General features: G+C 53.6%; 5 protein-coding genes across 5 annotated transcripts; 3 read left to right on the forward strand and 2 right to left on the reverse strand.

Moving 5' to 3' along the window:
* Positions 1-1,421: 1,421 nt before the first annotated feature.
* On the forward strand, positions 1,422-4,197 carry veA (sexual development activator VeA; the record flags this gene model as incomplete). The annotated part of the gene is made up of 4 exons (XM_026770398.1): positions 1,422-1,440; positions 2,436-2,606; positions 2,678-2,754; positions 2,923-4,197. The coding sequence occupies 4 exons, from the start codon at positions 1,422-1,424 to the stop codon at positions 4,195-4,197; spliced, it is 1,542 nt and encodes a 513-aa protein (XP_026631692.1).
* Positions 4,198-5,202: 1,005 nt separating this feature from the next.
* BDQ94DRAFT_179681 (putative nuclear RNA binding protein) lies at positions 5,203-7,869 on the forward strand (the record flags this gene model as incomplete). The annotated part of the gene is made up of 2 exons (XM_026773446.1): positions 5,203-5,229; positions 5,335-7,869. The coding sequence occupies 2 exons, from the start codon at positions 5,203-5,205 to the stop codon at positions 7,510-7,512; spliced, it is 2,205 nt and encodes a 734-aa protein (XP_026631693.1). The 3' UTR covers positions 7,513-7,869.
* Positions 7,870-8,041: 172 nt separating this feature from the next.
* BDQ94DRAFT_165779 (uncharacterized protein) lies at positions 8,042-9,430 on the reverse strand (the record flags this gene model as incomplete). The annotated part of the gene is made up of 6 exons (XM_026770399.1): positions 8,042-8,082; positions 8,163-8,760; positions 8,819-8,854; positions 8,934-9,078; positions 9,143-9,225; positions 9,293-9,430. 6 exons carry the CDS (start codon positions 9,428-9,430, stop codon positions 8,042-8,044), a joined length of 1,041 nt encoding a protein of 346 aa, XP_026631694.1.
* An 887-nt stretch (positions 9,431-10,317) lies between these two features.
* Positions 10,318-13,129, reverse strand: BDQ94DRAFT_134404 (putative G2/M phase checkpoint control protein Sum2). The gene is made up of 4 exons (XM_026764457.1): positions 12,946-13,129; positions 12,840-12,875; positions 12,488-12,731; positions 10,318-12,215 (listed from the first exon to the last, which is right to left on the reverse strand). The coding sequence occupies exons 1-4, from the start codon at positions 12,966-12,968 to the stop codon at positions 10,842-10,844; spliced, it is 1,677 nt and encodes a 558-aa protein (XP_026631695.1). The 5' UTR covers positions 12,969-13,129; the 3' UTR covers positions 10,318-10,841.
* Positions 13,130-13,196: 67 nt separating this feature from the next.
* Positions 13,197-15,083, forward strand: BDQ94DRAFT_134408 (WD40 repeat domain-containing protein). Its single transcript, XM_026764458.1, has 4 exons — positions 13,197-13,473; positions 13,544-13,709; positions 13,795-14,460; positions 14,545-15,083. The coding sequence occupies exons 1-4, from the start codon at positions 13,433-13,435 to the stop codon at positions 14,797-14,799; spliced, it is 1,128 nt and encodes a 375-aa protein (XP_026631696.1). The 5' UTR covers positions 13,197-13,432; the 3' UTR covers positions 14,800-15,083.
* Positions 15,084-15,094: the final 11 nt, after the last annotated feature.

Consider the following 15,094-nt stretch of genomic DNA (forward strand, 5'->3'; position numbering starts at 1 on the left):
TTTGCTATACCACCGAGGTCAAGTCTCCTTGTGGATGGTCATCCACCTATTATTGTCCAAGTCTGATGATTATTCGTATGATTATTGATCCATCTCGAGGGAGCAAAGTCCGTGCTGCAGAACATTCCCAATTATAGCGAGCACCAAGATAAGTAAGAGCTTTGTAAGGCAGAGGGGAAGGGGGAAAAGCGGGCTCTTCTCCAGTTTTCGGACGTGCCTATCGGCCTCTTCTCCGTGCCGGGACTTTCCCAAGCTACAGATCTCACATCGACAAACTATCAGGAAGAAAACCCAATAGCATTAATGCGGACTGGTTACCCCATAATGTGCATCGATTTGGAAGCGACGCGACCGCCAGAAAATCACCTTCCAGTTTGACGCGAGATCGTCTTTCCGCACAACCCCCTAGAGTCTAGTTTAGCCTGCCGGCCTAAGCTGGGCGCTTGCAACTGGCAGTTACGAGGATCTAGTCTACTAGTATTTCGAAAAGAATTCTCTTTGCCCAGCTGCAATTTGAGAAACTTCGCCTCGATCAAGTTCCATCCATTCAGATTGCGTCGCTTATCAAGGATGGCAGCTCACTAAGCTGTTTAAGTCGCTAGCATCTGGGTAACTATTCCAAGAGAGTCGCTTACTTATCCCAGTTGTCCCTGTCTAACGAACTAGTATAGTACGGAGTAGTTGTTATTTATTTCATGAAGAAGATCCGACCAGGGAGTTCAGACCTCGTAAATTGCAAAATCTGTAAATATTTCTGCCGGTGCCGAAAAGGTCACCCTCCCAGTCAGTATCAGGAATTCTAACCAAGCCCCCTTCTCTTTTCCTCTCAAATACGAAACAGACGTTGTTCCCCCCTCTTTTTCCTCTTGAGATTCACGGACCTTTGCCCTTCCCGCCCGGCCGGAAAAGCCCCCAGAGCCAGACCCACTGCCCTCAGCGACTACCGATAAGATTTGTAAGTATTTTTTATTTGCTCTTTTGGGAAATTAGTCCCTGCTTCCATTTCTCATTTTGCCTTTCTTGGGTTGGATTTACAAATCCTTTTTGTTGTCATATTATTTTCATTTCTTTTCTCAATTTTTTATACCAAAGGTAAAAAAAAGGCAAGCCAAGGGGGTCGCAGTTGCGATTGTAATGTCCCATTGAACCTAACCGCTGCCTTAGCACTGGGCTAAAGCAGGAGCGTGGCCTCCCAGTGGATCGGCTGGCCTGCGTTTCCCCTCTTCTGGCTCCATCTCCTTTTCAGTCCGGCCCAGTACCCACCCCTCCGGCTCAGTAGCGCAGATTTAGTCTCCTTCAATCCTTGGGGGTGACCGGGTAATCTAATGGGAAGTACGTGAAAATGTTCCAGAGATGTATTAAAAACGGAAGACGATGTATGACGAATGACCACTTTAATTGTAAGTAGTCACGATGGTAACATGGAGAATTACAAAGTAGGTAAGTAGTCTGTGAAATCAATGAACTCCCCCCTCCAGGAGAATTTCATACCTTGAAGCCGGACTTTTCCACAAGTAAGGTAAGTAAGTGCTTCGTAAGTGAGTAGTAGTAGTTATTCCCGTCGATGAATGTGGAAAAGTCGTACCTTCAGACAAAACTGTAAGAGCCAGACCCGGAAGTGGGCCGTCCGCGGAGCAGGCTAATTTCACCCAATTACACCCACACCCTCGGAGCCGGCTTACCCAGCCAGAAGGTCAAGTTGTGTAAGTCTTTCCCAGTTCCACCCGCCAAAGTGGGTGTGGTCCACGGTAGGTATAGTCGCTATAGCGCACCTTCATCTGCCATTTCGAACGACTCGTTACGGCTGACTCTGCCACCCTCCTACCCTTTCCTCTTTCTGTCTCTGTATCTCTTCTTCTCCCCTCCCTCTTCACCCTCTTCTTGTCGGTCACGCTGCTTCTTGCTGGTGGTATCCATTCCTCCATCGACCCATCCATCTCCAATCTCTCTCCCTACCCATCCGTCCTCTCTCTCTCTTTCTCTTTTACTTTTCCCTCTCCATAGCCCGCTGGGGTCAATTGCTAGGCTATCAGCCATTCTGTCGCTTATCCGCCCACGACAGACCCAACTTTTTCTCATCCACTTGCTTCCATTTCTCAAATTTCAGTCGAGCCCTTTCATGCTGTCATTCGACATAATATAATTTGGAGCGACCGATATCAATCCCAACCTCACCACTCGCCAAGTTCTGTCCGTGTCTTCCAACCGCCGGATCGGTTCCCATAGATTTTACGCTCGGTCGCGCCTAAGGACTGGCTAAGGAGGACGACAATCACTATCAATTTAATCTGCACAACATTTCGATGCCTGCTTCGATATAATTACTGTTCAATCTAGAACGAAGTAAGTCCCGGGCGGCTGAAGCAGATTGCCATCATTTACCTGCCGCGGCAAGCGCACCGGGCTTGGGATGGGGAATGCTAATGCCACAGCAGGTCAATCGAACATTCTGTACATTATGGCCACTAGACCTCCCCTTTCGCCTCCGGTGAACGAGACGGAGCATTCCGTCAGCCGGATCACTCGTGAAGGCAAAAGGATCACATACAAGCTCAATGTTATGCAACAGCCTGAACGTGCAAGAGCATGCGGTGCCGGCGCCAAATGTACGCATCACTCCCTGCACGCAATGCGGACCTTATTGAAGACCAGGCTGACCATGTTTGACTGTTGCCAGCATCTGCGGACCGCCGCCCTGTTGATCCCCCACCGGTTGTCGAGTTGCGTATCTTCGAGTCCGATCCGAACGATGACGTACACAAGACAGATATCACCTTCGCCTACAACGCCAATTTCTTCCTGTTTGCTACGCTAGAAACAGCTCGCCCCATGGCGCAATGACGGCTTGCCCCGACCCCAACGTTTCCCGTCCTCACAGGTGTCCCGGTGGCGGGAGTGGCATATTTGGATCGTCCGTCTCAGGCTGGATACTTCATCTTCCCCGACCTTTCCGTCCGGCATGAGGGTATCTATCGGTTGAGTTTCCATTTGTACGAGGAGACCAAGGACAGCAAGGATGCGGATGAAAGCGCACCGATTCGGTCACCTATGATGAAGGGGAAGCCCTCAATTCCCAAATCGTTCTTAAACTTCCGTCTCGAAGTCGTCTCGGTCCCGTTCACGGTTTTCAGTGCCAAGAAGTTCCCCGGTCTGACCACCAGCACTTCCTTGAGCCGGATCATTGCAGAACAAGGTTGCCGGGTCCGTATCAGGCGCGACGTCCGTATGAGACGACGTGGCGACAAGCGATCTGACGACTACGACTTTGATGAGGAACGCTCCCACCGCGGCCGTATTCCGGATCGGTATTCAACCCCTGACGCCTACGCGAACCCTGTTGAGCGTCCACGATCGACCAGCATTGGGTCCGTGGACCCTGCTTTCTCCTATGGGCCTGAGGCTTCTCGTCGGCCATCTGCCACGGAGTACGGCTTCTCAAATCCTCAAGCTTATCCACGAGCGATCCCGCCGGCGCCTGCTCCTGCACCACCGTCCTCTTCTACACCCACTCCAGTTGCTCCCATCGCGCCTTCTCGCAGTTCCTCTTACACTTCGCATCTTTCATTCGGCGCGACGCGGACTCAGTATCCAGCCCCGCAGCTACCTGGCACTCCTCAGTCCGCAACCACGCCAACCCAGGTTTATTCTCCTCATCCCACTTATACTCACGCGAGGAACCCGTCAACAAGCACTGAATACGAGCCGATGCCCTCTGGCTATCCTCCCTCCCGATTGCCGGCGGAGCGTTCTACCTACTCGAAGCCCTTGCCACCTATCCGCGTACTGCAACATTCAGATCCTACCACATATCGAGCCATGGCCAATCCTGTGCCACCTCGCGCTCAAACTCCCTCCAACGCCGCTCCTTCACTTCCGCCCATCGCCTCCATCTCCGCCGAATACTCGAATAATCTGCCGCAGCCACCGAGCAATCTGGCGCCTAGTCCGAACCGGGAACCCAGGGGATTCTTGTGGGACACCCGCGCGGCAGCCTCGTCGAAGCGACCTCATGAGGATGCGTTTGGTCATAGCGAGCGCCCACTCTACAATGGCATGCGGCCCGACAGCGACAGCTACCCCAGCGCGGACCGCAGGCCGTCGGATGTTCACCGGGCGACGCTACTCAGCGACCGGGACGAAATGGCATACAAGCGGGCCAACGGTCGGATGGCCACCAAAATATCTCCGGCCATCTAATGAGATCGACAGAAGGGAAACCATGCATACATACAGCACTGTTTATACAAGGGAGGTGTCTCGGCGTCTGGTCGTGCAATTGAATCTGTAATTTGGGTTGTGGGGGGGGGGTTGGTAGGGGAAACAGGGGGAGCTCTGGTCTGGGTACACGGTCCCAGGGGGGTTCCATTTTCTTTACGACACCATTCTTGACGTTTATACCACATCGTCCGCGGCATCTTGGCTATTTTCTGTAAATGATTGTGATACCTGCTTTTTGTTCATACATATTCCCCACATTGTTTGTCGGTCCTTTCTCTTCATCCTGGGTTGGGATCGTTTGGGACTTAATACCAAATGACGGCAATGCCATAGTCTAGTCCCATCTTCGTTGAAACCTGCCCAGGCCGATTTGAGTTTTATTTCCTTGTGTTGTGACCGGTTAAGCTCGGCGATTCTGCAGCCCATATCTAGAGCGATGCTTCGTATTCCCATCGCATGCATTCTTCATCATTCCATTTCATTTGTCATTAATTCTTCCTTGGATAAAAGCACTATTGTGCACATGCCTTTCTTTCAGACGATAGCATTGTTTGCCCGTCGCTCTGGTATGTTTGATTAGCCCGAGTCTGGCGCCAAACGGGCTGGTGCGGCTTGGCGGCTGGCCCAGGAACTCGGGCGGGGAAAGTAAACAAATCAACAATGCACCGTCAACAGTCAACAACAAATCACCACCATCCCATTCCCTCGGGTCAAATCAGTTCTCCTCGCTGTCTCTCACCGCTAGACAGATCTTACGAGATATTGACACTATTGCCGACCACTCGGGCCACATCTGCCAGCTGACGACCCATCGCTATCTTCCCCACTCCGGCTTCCCCGTCTGTTCGCTTCCCTGTTGGCTGTCTCCATCGCTCTGGTTCACGCGGCCTGTCTCTTTATTTATCCATTGTCTCGCTGGCCCTGGTGTCCAATGCTCCATCCTTCCATACTTACCCGTGGAAGTGGAACGTTGTGACTGACGGGATGACGGATCGCGAAGCTGCGACCGAGGTAAGTCGCTCTTTACTTGATAGCATCCACTCTTTTTCTCCCTTGCGCGGGCGGATCCTGTGTGAACCAAAAGATCTGACCCATCATTTTCCCCCCGGACAACAGTTGGCCTCGGATCTCGGATGCACCACCACGACCATGGACCTCGACCCTCTGGAGACCGACCGTCAGCTTGAGCAGACCCTGCAGTCCACTTGCGCTGACCATGCGGCCCGTGAAACCCAGGCTCGCAAGCACGCGCGCAATGTCAGCGAATGCAGCCTTGATTCCGGGTTCAGCACTGATGAGTCGGGTCGCTTCGATGATGCAGACGAGCTGGACCATCCTCCCGCCCGGAGCAGGTCGCCATCCGTTCACTCGGCCAAACGACGGCGCTCGAACGATTGGCCACTGCAGCAGCGAGATGATACTCATGCCACTGATAGTGATGCCCCAGCGCGGAAGGAGGATCCGAGCGGCGACACTACGACTGCGACTGCTACGACTACCACGACTACGGGATATCGCAGGCCATTTCACTCTGCGAACAGCAGGGGCAATGGCTCCCCACGGACATCAAGGCATATGCGCCAGGCTGGTCCATCTGCTCGTGGTCGACGTTCGCGATTTGTTGAGGGAAGCATGAATGACAGCGTGAGCGAGAAACCGCCGAGCATCTTCATGCGCGATGACGCACGTAACAGCAGCAATGGCCAGCGGCCCTCGGGAATTTTCCGCTTTGGAAAGGCAATCGCATCGGCCTTTAACCCATTCGGCGCCTGGGGATCAAAGGCCGGACCGGCAGACGGAGGTGCCAAACAGCCGGGTGACCCTTTGAGTCAGGCGGAGAGGGCATATGCGGAGCTGAAGAAGTCTGGCTACAAGGGGACCGTCAAGGGAAGCTACTTACAAAATCTGAATGCAGAGTCCAACACGCCCCAACGGTCGTGGAATCCGATTCCCGAGCAGATGGAATATAGGCCCGTTGGGGGTCATTCGCGCCAGAATTCGGGCGAGCTCACGGAATCAGGCAACTCCCTCCGGTCGTCGATTCAAGAATTGCGGAAAGCTAAGTCATCTTTGGGGATACCCCTGGTGAGACGGCAAGATTCAAATAAATTCCCGGAAGAGCTGGAGGGATCTGCAGTGCGACGGCAGAAGTCACGCAAGGAGCTTCAACGGCAAGCCAAACTGATGAAGCGAGTCAGTGATCTTGAGATCAAGCTAGAACGGGCCCGACGAGAGTTGCGCGAATTGGTGGGTGAGGAGCAGGAGGTGCTGGCACCAATCCCCTTACCAGAGATTACCTACCCCAGAAAATTTGTCCCCGGGGCGCTCCCCTCGCTTCCTTCAGAGCGGCTGTTGCATCAAGCAGCAGCAACAGTATCGCCTATGTCCCCAAGGACTGCATCAGCCCCCGTGGCGTCCCTGGCAGACAACGCCCAGCGACGCCCCGAAAACCCGCCCAGCAGCGGTCCGCACGAACTCGCCGGGACACCACATGTTACCCCGAAGACCCCTAAGGAACGTCAAGGACGAAGCTCCCTAAGTGCAGACAGTCCGTCCCTCAAGCGTAAATCCCCAGACCCGGAGTCTCTAAAGACTTCTCAACAGAAAGACCAAAAGCACTCAACCACACCGGGTGCCGACAAGCCCTCCGAATCCGAGGAAGCCACAACTCCTCGCCGAGCCAAGCTCCCCAAAATGCTCACCAGCGACAGCCCCGGCTCCGTCGAGCGCAAGCAATCCAAAGACATATCGACAACCGTCTACTCCTCCGGCGAAGAGCGCGGTCGACGCCGCTCCCAACCCCTCCGATCCGCAAGCACCCGCTCTCCCTCCGCGCGCCGTCGAGCCTCCAACTCGCGCAACCGGATCCAACCTAGCCTCCGCATGAAAAAGGCCCGCTCTGACCTCCGTTCGGCGAGTGCCAGCGAACCACCCCAAGACGACAAAGAGAACCATGACTACCACCAAAGCGACCCAATCCATAACCTTCAGGAAGACGGTTCTCAGGGACTAGTCGAACCGGAAATGAAGAACGAGACAGTCGAGAGTCCTCACTCTTCTTCTTCCTCTCCTTCATCCCCGAGTAAAAAGAAGCCTGCCCGATATGAATATATCCCTCCTGTGCCGCCCCTCCCTAAAGATCTCTCTGCTACGGCCGCGAAGGTCGACAGACGGATTGCCAAGGAGATGGGGAAGAAGCGCGAGGCGCGGGATAAGGCTCGGGCGTTGGCGGGAGGGAAAGCAGAGGATGGGGAGAAGAGGGGGAGTTTTCAATGGCCGGAAGATTTCTTTTGAAGTCTTCACTAGATTTGAACAGTTGGACTGTGCTCGTTGGTAATGGTAGACATGACTATCCCACCCTTGGGTAGTGGATGTTGATTGATATCTGTGAAGATCACAGATGAAACATGAAGCATGAACAGATGTTGAAGAAGGATGATGCATGATGAATTGGACGCAAAAAGAGACGGCATTGGGTATATGCAGCTGCATTGGATTCACCCTACACCCGTGTTGTTTGCTTGGATAGCATCAGTGGAGGAAAGAAGTTGATATGGTAGTGAGGGGGGCATTTTCCTATGTCTATTTCCTATTGTTTCTTGACGAGTGTAACGACTTGATGACCCATAATGAATTGAACATGAAAGATATATTCCTAATGCTGTTGTGTTCGTAAGTGCTGAATATACGCTGTACTAGCTGTATACCTCTTCATGCATCCAATCATACCAACCAGTTACCACCACCACCAACATGCGTCGTCTCTCTCAGAGACACACACACACACACACAACCTACCTCAAAGAGTAACCCCATCTACAAACTACAAAATAGCCATGGCATTCGCATGCGACCCCACCCCCCCTACAACACACACATTAGCAATCCCATCCCAAACCCCAAGAACAACAATAACACAACACAAGAGAAAGAGGGAGACATACCAACAACATTCGCCGGCGCACTCGTCACAAAAACCACCCACCGGCCAATCTCCCTACACCTCCTCGCGAGGGTCTCAAAATCCCACATCTCACCCAACGGCATCCCCCACAGCGCCAGAATCTGCTGATGAATGAACCCGTCCTCCTTCTCAGGCGGCCAAGCCTCAAACGTGGGCGAATCCCCCGCCACAGCAGCAAAGTAACAATCATGCAGCCAATCGAGGATAGGTTCTTCCTGGCTCAGACCTGCGAAATGGAGGTCAGTGTGGGGGCGGTTGAGGACATATTCGGCGCGTTGTTCGGGAGTCAGGGCGTAGTAGCGCTCGATGAAGCCCGAGCGAATGAAGAGGATGTCGCCGGGTTTGATGTCTCCGCCTTGGGAGGCGGGACGGAGGTCGAGGCCTTGAGATTGGGCGCAGGCTTGCAGGGAGGCGTAGCTGATGCGGTGCGTGGTGTAGGGGTCGTAGGTGATGGAGTGGGTGTCGGCGTAGTGTTTGTAGTCTAGGAGGATGGCGCGGCCGGCTATGCCGTGCGTGGCCCAGTGGTGGATGCTGCAGCGGTCTGTGGAGGACGGGCCGATGATGTCGGCTGCTTTGGTCTGGTGGATTGGGGGCGGGTTAGTTTATGGTTGTATGGGTTGGGTTGGGGATGCGTACGTTGTTGTAGAAGGTTTTGGATTCGCCGTGGGCGAACTATATCAGTTTTGTTTGTTAGTATAGATAGATAGGTATGCTAGGAGTTGGGAAGGAACTTCGAGTGGGAGTATCGTACGTGACGGAATCCATCCCACTGAGTGCCGCTTTGCGTGTTCAGGGAGTAAGTATCGTCGAAGACAACGTCTTTTATGAGCTCTTTGATGTTGTGCTCGAAGGATTGACGCTCAAATGCCGGTGGGTTTGGAACGTTCAACGGAAGACTGCGGGTGGAAGTTGGCCATCATAGTACTCATGCTTACAGGACTTAGTAGTAGAAGCACTCACTCGAGACGAATCATCTCGCCAGTTTGGATCTCTGCGGCGGCTGCTTTGACTCTTTCTGGTGTGAGCAGGTTCAGTCGTCCTAGCTGGGATACGCTATTGTGTTAGTATATAGTTCGGAACGGACCACCAGCAACCTAGTAGTTCACATACCGAATCATCTTTGCCCCAAACCCAGGCGGCTTCATCCGGAGCACCTGGGATCTTGGGAAGCTCCTTGCGAGAGGGAAATTGGGTGCAGTTGGGATCCCAGGGGAGCTGGTCAGGGACTTGTGTTTTGGTTGCAGACATGGCAAGTAGTAGCACCGGCACACAAAGGAGTAGGATGTGAGGGGATGAGTTCGATCTATATTATAGAGATGACTTCGCTCACAGTGTCTGAAGTGCCAGAGAAAAAGAATGCAAGGAAACTAGCTGTGACTGGCTATATAGTGCAGCGCTCAGTAGATGTCATGCTGCTTCCCCTCCCTCGGAGATCGCAATGAGGGGAGGTGGGACTCGGATGAGCATTCTTGTTCTCCCCGACCCAGTCTGCGTCATGGTAGAACTCTCTGCTGTCATCTTAGTGGCCAGTGCCGTTTGGTGCAGGCCAAAAATTGAGCTGTCCCCCCCACAGGTATCACAAATCGGTCGAAGAAGCTCAGTCTCTATCAGTTTGGCCGAGGTAAGGAGCCCCGAAATGGAGGGCGATTTTGCCGAAGATGGGGCAGGATGGACATGCCAAACCAGGATGCACGAATCAGAGGTTATCGGTGATGTGGTGATTGAGAGTGGAGAGACCCCGACGCGAGCAAAAGTGATTGCCATGGTGGCCTTCGCTGGACCCTGGCCAGTTGATGGCCTTCGGCGGTTCCACGGAACGGGGGGGGGGGGGGGGAAGCTCTCCCCGCATGATGGAGGGTGATTAAGCCTTTCAGCCGATAAAACCGTCGAATCTAAGGGAGAACAAGAGATTGAATTGAACGTCTGATACACTTATTTTCTGGACTACGAAAGGTGACCTTCGGCAGGGGTTATGCTGAACAAGCTTTGCCAGGAGAAGTTAAACTACCCCGTGCGGGATTACCCCATAGCATGCGGCAAGTTGTCCATACTCCAAACAAGGCCGAGACAGTTTGAGAGCACCAACTACGGTATACTAAACTACGAGCAGAAGACACCTGTTGGTAGACCAATTGGCCTCCTTTTTTTGGGTTTTGCATGCGAAGGGGAATCATCTCGTAGTATGATACATAGACTCGAGTCCACCAGAGCAGCTTCTGGGAGCGTCAGACTCAGGCAAAAGCCTCGCCCTTTCCTCGGGCGGGCATCATCAAGAAAGAAGACATGATCATCGTCCAGACAAGCAAGGCAAAGGAGGCCCACGACCAACCCATGCGACTATTTAACGCCAAATTTGACACCAGATGCAACCGTAGCCTTTCAGCCACGAAGCTCAACAATCCCACCGTAACCCATAGTGATCCCAATCACAATCCGAAATGTCCCGACATGTACAATGCCAAGCTCAAGTACTCGTAGGATGCTCCATCAGACGCCAGGGATATCAGAAGCAGAAAGTTGTGGAAGGATTTCAATACTCCCCAAAGCGCACAAAGAAAAGCAAGATAAGAAAAGTAAAAAGACAAAGCCACTCAAAACGCTAAACGCATGGTAATAAGTTTCAACATGGAAGAATAAGTATGGTCAGACGAGGGTTCGCCTATGTCTGGGTAGGCACGCCGGTGGCTTGCGAAGTGTTGCGACCTCCACGAAGGCCTCCACGACCCCGAGAGTACCCACGTCCGTAGCCACCGCGGCCACGGCCATAGCCTCTTCCTCTGCCACGGCCACGGTAGCTTCCCCGGTAACCGTCAACGCTACCCTGCCCGAAGGTCTCGATATTGCGCTTCTCCTCCTCGCCGCGCCATTCACGGCCACCCACACGGCCTCCTGTTCCCTCTTCACGATCACGAGCCTCGCTCGAGATGTTATCGAAGAAAGAAGTCGCCCGGTTGTAGGTAGCCACGGAATCAGCGCTGGTATCAGGCGCTTCAATGTCCCCGTTAGTGATGGAAGCAGTCTCAGCCTCATGGGCAGGCGACCCAGTGGCAATGGCCTCCTTGACCAGGTCTTGCTTGTTGAATTTGGCGTTGGCAGTCTCGAAGTCGTAGTCCGTATCAGGAACCTCAACCTTCTTCGACTGTCCCTGATATGGGGCACGGTGACCGCCACGTCCACGGGGATGCTGATGACCACGGGGTGCGCGGTTGCCCTCATACGGCTTCATTTCCGCCATCTGTCTCGTTACTCCTTCAACGGACACTTCTCCATGCGCAGGCTTCTTGGGCGCGTTTGGCTGGGGCAGCTTGGCCATAGCCGCCGCAACAGCAGCCGTGGCAGCACGCGTAGCCTCGGTAATGGCCGCCTGAGCGGTACCTTGCGGCACACTGCTCCCAGCGCCAGCGACAGGAGGATTGCTTACAGCAGGAACAGGTGGCTTGGAGGGAGCAGAGATCGGAATCGCCGGCTGCACACGTCCACTCCGGGGTCCAGTAGGTGGCATCTTGGCCGGAGTCGGAGCCGCGGCAGCAGCAGGAATACTGGAGGCTTGTACGGCCTCCGTTACAGATGGTTTCGATTCAACAGGGGGCGGAGGAGCATTCTGAGCAGAGACTCCAGGCGCGGGTGTAGCATTCCGGCTGGCTGGCTTACTGGACGGCCGGTCACCAACGGGAAGCTCAGAGGTGGGTTTAGGGACATTTACGGGGCCTGCGCCAGGTACCCCCTGTCGCTGCGGAGGAGGGGTCTGGTGTTGGCCAGGGGGTCCAATAGGCATCTGGGGAGGGAACTGGCCTGGTCCTTGGGGGAATCCTTGACCCGGGGGAGGAAACCATCCTGGTGGCGGGGCTCCATACGGCATATTAGGAAAACCAGGTCCAGGAGGGAAACCGGGGGCTCCAAAGCGTTGTCCATATGGAGGATAGAAGCCTTGGAACTGCGGTTGTTGAGGGTAGCCAGGAGGCGCCGGACGAGGCACCTGAGGCTGTTGTGACGGAGGCAAGCCCTGGGAAGTAGGTCCCGGACGAGACATACTCTGTTTTCATGAAACTCAATTAGTATCATGGCTTGAGAAAGAGAATATGTGTGACAAGGCAAGATTAAGAGTGCTTTGCTTCTCGATCATTCAGAAGGAAGGCAACGGAAAATATCCACATGAATTGTTTGCGCAATTCGGAACAGGTCTGTGAGTTTACATCCGAAATATTTCATCATTTGATCGAGTGTCCATACGGAACAAGTCCGTGGACGCAAAGCACTCAAAGGGCAGGTAAGGTTTGGAATGAAGTTGTGAGTTGATAAACTTACCCCTAAGATGGCGGGATCATCTGGCACCTGAGGAGGTTCAGGTGGAGTGTTCTCCTTCGTGTCCTCTGCTACGCTAATGTCTTTTACGTCACTGCCTCGGAAGACAATATATTCGTAGACGCTGGCCGACGGGGCAATCTCCTCAGCGGGATTGCCTCGACGACCCTCGGTCCCGAAAGAGACAACATTCTCCAGAGCTATGGTGGAGGCTTCAGGATTGATCTCATGCAACGTTCCAACATAACTGACAAGGTCAAGTCAGTATTAGTATAATCCGGGGGGCAGCCAGGTGCGATGACGAAGCAGCTGTAGCCAAGGCCAAAAGCAAAAGGGAGGGAAGGATCGAACATACCGAATGTCACTCTTGGAGATCAGGTTGAAACGCTGACTGCCAGGTGTTAACTCCCGCCTAGCCGCACAAACCCTGGTTCAGACCAGTAGTGGCATAGAACACTGACCCTATTAAATGGTTCATATCCATGCTGACAGGGGAGTGTGCGCGATTGACGCGCAAGATAGAAAAGAAAGAAACAGGGGAGGGAGAGAGGGAAGGAGAGGGAAAATTCTGTTCAATGGGCAGGGAGGTGGAGGAGGGGGGGAAGGGAAAGGAAGTGGGAGGAAGAGAGAAGAAGGAAGATGAGGGAGAGAAAAGGTTTAAAAACGAACGACGGAGGTTTTGTGGTGGGAAAGGCTGGGGCTCCGGTGGGCGGGAGAAGCTCAACATGCAGTTCCTTCGTTAGTTTTGCCCGAATGGACCACGTGAGCGCATTTGGCGGGGAATGCTAGTATTCATTATTCACCAAAGCTGGTTTTGTGGATAGCATCTCAGACCAGTGCTGTTTGGGTCTTACTTTGGCTATTACCACAGTTCCCATTTCCTGGTTACTGCTCTTTCTTCTTGATCATTACAATAGACACATTATTAGGATCCCCCTACCAACCACTATGGCCCAATCCTCCCACCGGGATGATTTCTTCCAAACCACGTTCGTCACTCTATTACCTACCGCCCAGCTCCTATCCGCAAGCTAGTCGCTGATGCCCCACGCCTCCCAGAGCCGCCCTTGATGAGCAGAAGCGAAAGGATGTGAAATCACAAAACACCAATGGCGATCCCATCCGTCTTCAGAGTAAGATTCTCGCAGTCGCAGCCGATCCTTTGAGTACTGGGTCCGTCTATGTCGCTCAGAGTGGTGGTACGGTTAGGAAGGTCATACTCGAAGTAGGTGCATGGTAATCTCGCTGCTGGATGCCTTACGAATATCCCGGCTAAGCCGTTTCTTTCCCTTCTCGTCTCTCCCTTATAGACCGGTGAAACTGCAGCTCTCTTCAAAGGCCCGACTGCCCCCGTTACGAGTATATGCTTTAGCCCCAATGGCCGGTTGCTGTTTGCGGGGTGCTGGGACAAGACGGTCTGGAGTTGGGATGTGGAATCGAGGGAGCCGAAGTTGCGCTACGAGGGTCATACCGACTTTGTAAGGTCTGTTGTCAGCACGAGACTACAAGGTCAGGATGTCCTTGTCTCGGGAGGCGCCGATGCACAAATCATGGTATTCGACATCGCGACCGGCCAGCGACTCGCGGTGATGAAGGGGCATGCAAAGGGGATTCAGGACCTCGCCCTCGATCCCGTTTCCCTCGACTCAGACGGGCCCGAATTGATTGTGTTCAGTGCGGGTAGTGACCGAGAGATTCGTCAATTTGACCTTTCTACTGGCAGTAAAGACCTTACTGGCACAGAAGCTCTTCTCGCCCACGATACCAACGTCCACAAGCTTTTCTTTGACCGCGACGCTGATCTGTGGACTGCTTCGGCGGACAAGACATCCAAGTGTCTTGTGAGAGACGATGGATGGAAGCCCAACTTGACGCTGACTCACCCGGATTATGTGCGAGACGTAGTGGTTTACGAACAAGGAGGCTGGGTGATTACTGCGTGCCGAGATGAGGAAGTTCGCGTGTGGAATCGATCGGTGCGTACATATTCACCATTCCCAAGCCACGGTGTATTCTATGCGATGAAGATTTGACTGACAATCGTACTTTCTACTGGACAGACCGGACAGCTTTACCATACCTTCTCCGGCCACTACGAAGAGGTTACGGGGCTTGTGCTTCTCGGATCGACTGTAGTCAGCGTCAGTATCGATGCCACTATCCGCCAGTGGTCCTTGAAACCCGATGAACTCGAAATCGCAGTAGCAAAGGCGAAGAAAAACAACGAGGACGAGGAGGAAGAGCAACAAAATCCGGGGACGATGCTGACGGAAGAAGAGGAGCGGGAACTGGCGGAACTAATGGCCGAGGACTGAGTGCAGTTGCGTTGCTTGCCCTGGCCAATTAATGGTGGGGCGAATCGAGCAACAGGGATGTTACCACGCCGTACGGAGAAGAGCCTAGACAACTCGTAGATCTATAGAACGTCCTCTGTAGGCACACTCGCATGGTTGTGTAGGGGGGACATGTACCGAGCAAGGAGCAAGTGCACACGTGACCAGTTGATGCACCCATGACGCACGACGGCCGACGATCTCCCGGATGCGGGCCAGTCTAACGCGGGCACATGCTGCTTCCTCGCTCCTGCTCCATCCTCCCCCTCATCCCACT

The sequence above is a fragment of the Aspergillus welwitschiae genome (assembly GCF_003344945.1).
Source record: "Aspergillus welwitschiae strain CBS 139.54b unplaced genomic scaffold BDQ94scaffold_2, whole genome shotgun sequence".
Lineage (NCBI taxonomy): Eukaryota > Fungi > Ascomycota > Eurotiomycetes > Eurotiales > Aspergillaceae > Aspergillus > Aspergillus welwitschiae.